Source organism: Abramis brama, assembly GCF_963993115.1.
Source record: "Abramis brama genome assembly, chromosome: 2".
NCBI lineage: Eukaryota > Metazoa > Chordata > Actinopteri > Cypriniformes > Leuciscidae > Abramis > Abramis brama.
Window position 1 is genome coordinate 29,645,457 of NC_139964.1, and position 10,584 is coordinate 29,656,040.

Below are 10,584 nucleotides of genomic sequence, written 5' to 3' on the forward strand. Positions count from 1 at the left end.
AACAATGGAAACTAATTCCATGTTTCCTTATAATATTTCCAAGTGGCAGCAAATATATTGAGAATAACAGAGGGCCCAACACAGATCCCTGCGGCACTCCATAGTTTACTGGAATTATGATCGATTTTTCTCCATTTAAATAGACAAAATGGTAGCGGTCTGATAAGTATGATCTAAACCAGCTTAATGCTTGTCCTTGAACACCAGTATAATTTTGTAGTCGATCTAAGAGTATTGTGTGATCTATAGTATCGAACGCAGCACTAAGATCAAGTAAAACTAGTATTGAGATACAGCCTTGGTCAGATGCTAAAAGTAAATCATTTGTGATTTTAACGAGCGCAGTTTCAGTGCTATGATGCGGCCTGAATCCTGACTGAAACTTTTCATAGATGTCATTTTCTTGCAAGAAAGAGCCCAGTTGAGCGGACACCACTTTTTCTAATATTTTAGACATAAATGGAAGATTTGAAATGGGTCTATAATTTGCTAGGTTATTATGATCTAATTGTGGTTTCTTAATGAGAGGTTTTATAACTGCCAGTTTAAATGTTCTTGGAACATGACCTAAAGATAAAGATGAGTTAACAATATTGAGGAGAGGCTCTTCCACTATAGGTAACACTTCTTTCAGTAGTTTAGTTGGTATAGGTGGTATAGGTTGGTATCAGTGTTAAAAACAGTTGTGCTGCCTAATATTTTTGTGGAAACCCTAACACATTTTTTCAGGATTCTTCGATAAATAGAAAGTTAAAATGAAAAATCTTTAGTAACGTAAGTGTCTTTACTGTCAATTTTAAACAATTTAATGTATCCTTGCTGAAAAAATTTCTTTAAAAAAAAATAAAAATCTTACTGACCCTAAACATTTGAACACTAGTGTGTAAATGAAGACTCAACAGGCATAATGCTACAAAACACCTTGTTAAAGAGACATTGAATAAATCTATATATTGTCGCTCATAACATGAACAATATTGATTATCCGGTGAGAATAAATCAAAGCACAGTTAAAGTTCACCTTCGCCTTTAAGAATGAAATGTGTTTTTGAGTAATGGAAAGCAACTGTCCGTCGTAAGTGACCTTTGCCTAATGCAGCCTTGCATGTCAAATGCTTTGTGTGAACTCACCGAGCATGACCGCATCGACGGCCCCGCCGGCGCAGAACTCTATCAGGATCTGCACACAGAAACACGGTGAACATGAAACTGGGTGAACTTTACAAAAACACAATCACACTGTTTTACAAAAGCAGCCATTGATCGGCATGCTGTCTTTATTTCTCAATGTTCAGTCAGGCACAATGGCAGCATTATGTTTCAGTAGACGAATCGGTTTATCCTATTGTCATGAACACACCTACATGAACCTGCAGGCACTGGTTTAAAAAAAACACAACAAAAACAGACTGCACTCATTCATAAAACCATTGTTCATTCAAATCTAGAACACCCATTGAGTTTCAGTGCAGAACTCCACAAACACAGTAGAATCTGTTGCACATCGATGGATAAAACCAGAATTACAGTACAACAACATCCAAACCAGGAAATACAGCCTACATTATTAACTTTACAAAACAATTCACTTGGCAGGGCCGTGGTTAGTCAACAGCGCTGCGTTGCAGGCAGTGGTTAAATTGGGATTTATTATGTGGGGGGGGCTCTCCCCAGGGGGGTCCGGGGGTATGCCCCCCCGTAAGTTTTTTTTGAAAAATAAACTATTAAATGGCATTTTCTGGAGAGTTTTGTGCAAAGAAATGGAGAAATTGTGTCTTACATGATATGTGAAAAACTGCAAGGTTAAGAGCATATTTGCATTGTTGTAGTATCAACAGGTATTAGGACATTTAGCATTTACATTACTGTTAATCAGCAGTGGTTGAATATAACGAAGTACAAATACTTCGTTTCTTTAGGCCTACTTTACTTAAGTAGAATAAATAGTGCATACTTTTGACTTTTACTTCGTTACATTTTGCAGCAATTATTATACTTTCTACTCCACTACATTTCTACAACGTTTCGTTACATTTTCTGATCAGTTTTCCCCCCTGCCAAAACAGGGATTGAAAAAAAATGTCCTGTTTTCTGTGCTGATGCGGTGGTGACGCGTTCATGTAACATTTAAGGGTGGCGCTGCCAATAAGCTAAAAGCTGTCACAAAAAAACGGCAAAAGTAATGATTATGAATATGTAAAATATAGCAAGGAGACATTTTAATTGTTTATTAATAAACAAGTGTTTTCTGTGTCAGTGCCCTGCATAGATGAAGCTGACGATGCTGTCCTCGCAATCTTCGCAGTAGTGAACGCGCCAGAGAGAAATGCACATTTCATACGGATTAGGCTACACAAGCAGCGGTCTGTTTTCTTTCGTTTTGAATTGTTCTGTTTAAAAGAATACCTTCCAAGCTTTCTATAGATATATTTATCAGGTCTGTCAGGCAAGTAGGCTCCCTTATACGATGAGTTTCGGTTAATTTATGAGACGAGAGTCCAGTTCACTCGCCGGCGCGTCCGTGTGCTGAACTTGACAAAATTGATCTGCTGCTGCAGCTTGTGAGTTTTGTTTTTTGTTTGTTTTTCCAAGGCAGTAGAAGGTTCTGGAACTTTTGCGCGCTTCCACATCCCGCGCAACTACGGATCTCCCAGGAACATTCATTATTGCTGCGTACATTTATCCGTGTCGGAGTTCTGAGTAGTAGCCTATGCGCATGGCATGCGCGAGCGGTGCGCGATCAACTGACAACAAGATTAAGCAGCTGAACACGAATACGGCCGTGTCCCGATTGTTCTCAGCTCCCTCGAGACAAAATAGACATGCCATTTCAAAATCTTTCATTTATAATCAGAAATATGTTTTCAAAAGCATCACTTTCATCAAATTTTATGTGACATAATTTCCAGTAGGCAACTGACTGCAAACGAGCAGGCTTATGTGCCGGGGCTGAGCCCCGGAGAGCCCCGGCCCAATTTAACCACTGGTTGCAGGGCCATGATTGGTCAAATACGCTGCTGAGTCTTGAAGGCTTTTCTTGCTCCTCAAAATGGTGACTGACATAAGAGGATCGAGCAAGGGAGGCCTGTGTGAGCACGAGGAAGGATGAAGGCTTTCTACACATTAGCACAGTGTCGGAATTGAGGACTTTCTGTGCTAATAGGATTAGAGTTTCCGTGAACACCAGGCGGATGGAGGGGTCACGGCTGGGGCTAGTCATCTGGAGAGGGTGGACATGTATTGGAAGAGACTGTAAACATAGTCAATACTGAACGACAATAGTGTTTCCTGTAGCCAGGAGTGCCGCCACAAATACTACAGTATATTTTAGGCGAGAGAACTTGAGAGACAAACAGAGGTGCTGAAATTTAATACACCACTGTTTAAAAGTTTGGGGTCAGTAAGATTTATTTGTTTGAAAGAAATTTCAGCAATATGCCCCGCGAAGCCGTGTTGGGCGTTGTTAGGCACGACGCGGAGCGGATTCATTAGTATTTATTTTATTCATAAAATAAACACCAGCAACAAAAAATATTACGTTGTAACACATTTATTCCTCCGCCAAGCAACGTAGTTCCAAAGAGGTTGCCAAGCAACACATGCAGCAACAAAGAATCACAAACGGCAGTTGCGCAGTAATTTTAATGTAATGTAATGCGGTCACAGGTGTATGTTTGTTGAGTAATTTACAACGGCTTCGAATGCGGCTCAACCAATCAGAATCAAGGACCGGAACTATCCGATTTATAATCATTATTTTAGTCAGCAAGGATGTTTTCTAAAGTGATCTAAAGTAACAGTAAAGACATTGTAAAGACACAAAAACGCATCGCTTCGCTTCAGAAGGCCTTTATTAACCCCCTGGAGTCGTATGGATAACTTTTATGATGGATGGATTCAAAATCTATGATCCATTATAAAGCTTGGAAGGGCTAGGATATTTTTTTATATAACTCCAATTGTGTTTGGATGAAAGAAGAAAGTCATATACACCTGGGATGGCTTGAGGGCGAGTAAATTATGGGAAATTTTTCATTTTTGGGTGAACTAACCCTTTAAGACCCCAAACTTTTGAACAGTAATGTATATCGACAATCAGACTTTCCCAAATTATACTGTCCTCCTCACTGACAGCACAAAGTTCACTCAATCAGCGCAGTTCTTTTCTATTGTTATAGTTGTGGTGTGAACTCTGCTGTTCTTTTATATTTAGAATGATTTTTAGAACTGTATCTCTATCGTCATCGTCCTTGGTGTGAACAGGCCTTTAAAGTCTGAACCCTACGCTATTGTGTACACACAGATACAGCACTGTGAACAGTCACTGTTATTCATGCTCTTGAACGCTGTTGCACTGTGGGTGAGATGTTGGTTTTGACCGGTGGCTATGATAACACAATGGCCCACACAGTGCTGTCATTCAGTCCCAGAACTACAATAGTCATACTCAACGCACAAGACCAGGCTTCCTTTCCAACTCTAAAGTGTTGGATTCTGTCTATTTCCATTGATCCCACTGTCTGGATAACAGAATGCACTATTAATCCTCATATATACCATATATAGAAGCCTGAATTAGTATTTTGGACAAACTTAAAACTGTCTGAATGCAATGCATATTGCAAAATATTAAAGTAAGTGGCATCTGAAATTTAAGTTATCCAAGCTTTTCTACAAATACATGGAGGAAACTACTTCACACGGACTACTGAATGGCATTATTGATAGCAATGTGTTATTTATCCTGTTTAAGCTGCAAATGGCTGATGAATAATCCAGTTCAAACATTCCCTGAATCACAGCCAAATCAAAGCGCTCCTACATCTACATAAGGAAATGGGTAAGGCCGATATCAGTTCATTTCCTGGTGTACGGCAGGATAAGAGTAAAATATGGACACCTCTTCCAGTACAGTACACAAAGAGGCAGAAGAAGATAACAGAAGAGGTAAAATAACACTGTTCTCTCTGTGAGAAAATGCAACATTATTCTGGTTTTCTGGTAAATCTCAAAAAACCTTTCAAGAACATGTTTCATATTCACTCCAAAATCAAGGGAGAAAAAAAATTATAAACCATATTTCGCCTAAAACAGGCTTGATATGACAACCATGCATTATGACACTGACAAATAAGCACTAAAAAATTATTTTAATTATAGTTTAAGTATATTATTATTCAAAAGTTTGAGGTCAGTAAATAAACAAGTTTTTAAACAAATTTATAATTTTATTAAGCAAGGATGCATTAAATGGATCAAATGTGACAGTAAAGACATTTATGTTATGTTTCTATTACTGTATTTATAATGGAAAAAAAGTGGATGATGAGACAAAAAAAAAAAAAATCTTCTCAACCCCAAACTTCTGAATGGTAGTATTTTTGTACAGCCATAAATTTATGATGATTTACATTTTAAAGGGGTGGTATAATGCCCTTTTCACAAGATGTAAAATACCCCACAGATATTTTTATACATCATGTTAAAATTGTCAATTTTTGAGGGTGAGCAAAAACGCACCATTTTTGTGTGTGTCCCTTTAAATGCAAATGAGCTTCTGCTCCCAGCATAGGGGGCGGAGCTACAACAGCTTGCACTCACACAGACATGCACTGAAAATTTCAAAAACTTTAAGCCTTTTATGTTCAAACCGGATTCAGACAATGATGGAGAGACTTGAGAAGAAGTGACAACATGTAGAAGCAAAAGGACGTTTCTGAATGGTTAGTTGATTAATTTTTTTAGCTTATATGTAGTTATCTTCTAGTCATTGCTTAGCATGTTCTGTCTTGATCATTTATATATCGTGTTCCGGGGGCGGGGTTTATGTAAATTTTAGGGTTTGTGATGTCACTAACCCGGGAGGAATGTCGTGTAGTCCCTACCAGCCGTTTGTTGTAGTCCTAAAAAAGTGATTTCTTTAAAAGCAAATATCTCCCTTTACTTTGAACGTTGAGCACTGTAACTTTGCAGATGTTGTTTATGCTCAAACAGCAACATTACACACTAACTAAAGTTAAAAGTAAAATCATAATCAACCACCCCTTTTTTTACTCATCAAGCAATGAGAATCACCTTTGAGAATAAATAGGGATTAATCCCCGAAAAATTATTTTAAAAAAAGGTCCGGGCGCATACTGGGATTTTAAAATTCCTTCAATTTTTTTGTCTAATTTAATATGAAATATAAAAGAGCACATGTACTGTTTGAATTTCATAAAGCCTCTCGGATTTGAACCTCTCGTAAGTTTCTAATGTCCGTACTGAAGTGAATCTGGACTGAAGTGGCCTGGAAGTTGAGTCCACCTCAACCTTGTGCAGGAAGGAAATGGTTTGAGTCAACGCAGTGAAAAATACATTGTGGAGCAAAGAGGACACTGACAATACGCCAACAGACAAGACAAAGCAGGTTACTTTTGGTATGAAACAAAGTTTCAAATGGTGTCATTTAAATAAATAAAAATCAAACAATAAATACCGTTTTGTGACTCTTTAATGTGTTGTGACAGATCGCTGTAGTGCCTCAGTTCAAGCGGCATGTAAACCGATCATCTCTTCCTACTCATTAGCACGAAATAAACATGAATGAACATCAGAAAGTATGTTTCAACAGCGGAAAGACATCAACACACACCATTTTTCAATTCCACCGACATTAATCTACCAACTCTCCTGTCTGGTTTGTTTGTCAGACAAAATTGTGAATTCTGCGTTATGAGTAGTCTGACATTGACATTGTATGACAGATAGCCTGTCAATTAAACTCCCAGCGAAGGGTGAATTATGAGGCATATTAACATAATTAAACAAGATGGGTCAAATACAATTTTTTTTTAAGTCAGATTCCAAAATTGTGCTGTGGAAAAGAGAATAGGAATAAAATCTGTGACCATGAAAAATAAACTAAATCCACTCACCCACAGTTTGCTCTCATAGTAAAACGCGTCAAGCAGCTTGACAATATTGTGATGATCACATGATGCCAAGATGTCGATCTCCACCATGTAGTCCTCCAGCTCATCTTCAGTTTTGGTGTCAATCACTTTTGCAGCAGCAAAAATGCCTGTCTGCTTGTTCTGAGCCTGAATAAAAAGGAAATTAAAGTAAAAAAAAAAAAAAAAATGCATTTACACGCAGCCCTCTAAATAAAATGAGTCTAATGAACCATCGCATGCTATAACTTTCAACAAAGCAAGACTGGTTGGCAGACACTTTGGCTAACATGTTGTTAGTGATAAGAATAAAAAGTGATTAAAAAAATTGGTTATTCTTTATTATACACCTTGTGATGTTAAACTACCTAAACTACTACTACTATGGTAAACTACAACAAATCAGACATGGATGTTTGAGGCGTGACATACATGAATACATGAGCAGACTACGAATGATTCAACACAATCTCTTTTAACAACCAGTAAACGGAGGTAAAAAGTATTAATTAGACCCATGCAGTCAGCGTGATCCAGTCCAGCATTCAACAGAAATCACATTCAGTGTCATTCATACTAATGAGTCTTTCTGCAGTGCAGAGCAATGAAGTTCACAGAACAAATTCCACCCAACACACAGCTTTTGTAAATAGTGGGAATTACGGGATTCAGAAACCAACGTGATTTAGAAGTGAAAAATTAACCAGGTCAAAGACTGCTGGTTTATTGCAGGTCTTATCTGGAATAATAAAATCTGCAGGGGTTTTTATTGTATTTAAGCGTTCCAGTTGTATTTGACATGTTATAATTCAAACTTTTCATTTTTAAACCTTTAGCTTAGATTTAAATGAGGAAATAAAACCATTAGGTTACACTATATTTGGTACAGTAACACTTTATTTTACAGTGTTACATGTAGTTACTGTAGTAATAACTATAAATTAATAGAGACCATTCAAGTAACTAACCCTAAACAAACCCCTATTCCTAACCCTATTGTAAGTGCTTGTAATTAATTATTATTACTCTGTACTTAAATGTACAATTACACTGTGACACAGGTCGGACACCTTAAAGTGTTAACCTTTATTTTAAGGTGACGTAGTTCCAACTACATGTACTTACTTTAGAGTTACGTTTAGGGTTAGTTACATGTAATTATGCATAATTTACTGTTATAACTATAGTAAGTACATGTAGTAATGTTTAACTACGTCACCTTAAAATAAAGTGTTACAGATTAGCCTTAAAAATAAATAAAATAAATACAATGTTAATTAATACAACTACACAAAAATAATAGTATAAAATTTAAAAGTATAAATTCTAATAAAAAGTGTTTATAATTTAAGCAAATACTGTGTTAAGAAAAGTACTCAAATGATTACAGCCACAGGAAACATGCTTGAAAACAGTCATTATTTTGTAATTCTGTTCAGTGCTCATAAAAGCTCCCAACAGAACACAAATCGACAAATACCAATGTCCTGAAAACCCAAGACCCTCAATCCAACAGATCATTAGACCATTTACAAACCAACAAACTTGATGGAACCATGAGAAAGTTCTAATGCCATTGTTTTGACTGTATAGACTAGACGAAATGGCCTTAAACTTAATCTCCAAATCACCCTATCCCACTAACAAACTAAGCAACATTAAGCCTTTAGACAGAGCAAAGAAGAGGAATAATCAAGCAGACTGGACACTACAGGCTGAGGTCATGTGAATGACAATGGCTGAATCCAAAATCACCCGCTATACCCTCAAATAGGGCTTTATTTGATGGGACAGCCATTTGTAGTGGTGTCCGAAACCATAGTGGACATTATTGAGCGCACTCATTCAATCCCACATTGCATTGCAGCCGATGTACACTCAATAGCTGTCCGAATTGGCTCACTCGTTTTCATTCACTCCTTCAAGTCAACCGTATTAATGGACTAACACAGGGAATAGTGATTGATGGTTTAGGGGGTGATTTTGGATTCAGCCAATGACAGGGGCGTGTGCTTGATGATGTCATGTGCATGGTGACCTTAAAGAGTCATTGCATTTGCATATTAATTTGTGTACAAGATTGAACAGACAGATATTAGACAGACAGATATATATATATATATATATATATATATATATAACACAGACAGATATTAGACACAGACAGGAATTAGACATACAGACAGACAGATATTAGACAGACAGATTAGACATAGACATACAGATAGACAAAAAGATAGATATTAGACAGACAGACAGACAGATATTACAGACAGACAGATTTTAGACAGACAGACAGATAGATAGATAGATAGATTCCATTATAAGAAAAGTACTAAGGCAAACGATACCATATATAAACTTTTGCAGCAAGATAAGAGCAGACAATTTCAATGTGTTTATTTTACCTTGAACACCTTTCCAAAGGCTCCATCCCCCAGTTCTCCCACAATCTCCCATATTTCCTCCGGATTTGTGTCCCTGTGCACGTGCTCATATTGTTTTTTCTTCTTCTCTGCGCCCAATTTAAAGATTTTTCGGAAATTAAAGAAGGACATAGCCAGATCTCACGCGCGCTTCTCTCTGGTTGGTTGACAAAGAAGGATTTCTTTCAATTAATGTCTTAACAGGCGTAAAGCAATGCAATTGTTATTAAATTCCCATTGTTCAATCTCTTGTTTAATCAGGAAATAGTCTGAGTGTTGACATGTTTGTTTTTGCACGGGATAATTGAAGAACTTGATATGTTAAACTAGAAGTCATAAAGGGATCATCATGTCAATGCAATAATGCTCAGACAAAGAAAAACTGAGTCTTGATTCTAGCTATTCTTGGAGGTCAATTGAATCATATTTTCAAAATAAAAATAAAACATTTAAATCTACGGTGTGCAATAGTGTGAAGGCGATCTTGAGTTGAAGAAATCCTCCGTCTAGCTCTTTAGTCATGAGGCTGTTGTTCTTCGGAGTTTCATGGATCTGATCCGTAAAAACATCTAGTTTTTTCTCTTTCTTTTTAAATAAAGTCTGTCAAGAGGCTGACAAAATGTTTATATATCCAGTTCTATAGATAGAACATCCCCCGGTCCTTGATTAAAAGCGAAACTGCTCCAAACGCATGATAAAAGGCACAATAGTTTTTGTTTGAAGAAACTATGCACCTCCTGCGTGTGCGTGATCCGCGCGCCTCCTCTAATCTAGCGGATTTGTTGTCGGTGTGCGCGTTCACGAGGAGCGGCGCGTTCTTCGACTGGTTCACGCGCTCTTTGCCTGCGCTTTACTGTCGCCTGCCGTCGTGGATGATGTAAACACTGATTTCTCAGGGTTACATTACATGCTATAAGTCTGCAAATACAGGATGTTACTATAATGTTCACGTTATATGTCGAGTTTATAATTTTAAACACAATTAACAGAATGCAAAATACATATAAATATTTACAATGTATGTTTTTGTTCGTGAACCATTTGAAACATCATATTTATATTTTATATTTACAAGATATATATATTTTTTTATTTGATTTTATATCTATTTCGCCTGGCTCCGCTTCATTGCTTCATCTCAACTTCAAAACTACTGTATTTGAACGTGAGCGTTCACAACTTGTAGTCAAGGCAACGGACGCAAACGGAGGCAGATCTAGTGTTCT

General features: G+C 37.2%; 1 protein-coding gene across 1 annotated transcript in view; it reads right to left on the reverse strand.

Moving 5' to 3' along the window:
• slkb (STE20-like kinase b) overlaps positions 1-10,139 on the reverse strand; it is a 34,056-nt gene extending 23,917 nt beyond the window's left edge. The window contains exons 1-3 of the mRNA XM_084091755.1: positions 9,341-10,139; positions 6,918-7,082; positions 1,132-1,180 (exon numbers count right to left, since the gene is read on the reverse strand). Coding sequence (XP_083947881.1) covers positions 1,132-1,180; positions 6,918-7,082; positions 9,341-9,490 — 364 coding nt within the window. The 5' untranslated portion in view covers positions 9,491-10,139. The remainder of the gene's footprint in view (positions 1-1,131; positions 1,181-6,917; positions 7,083-9,340) is intronic.
• Between the last annotated feature and the right edge of the window lie 445 nt (positions 10,140-10,584).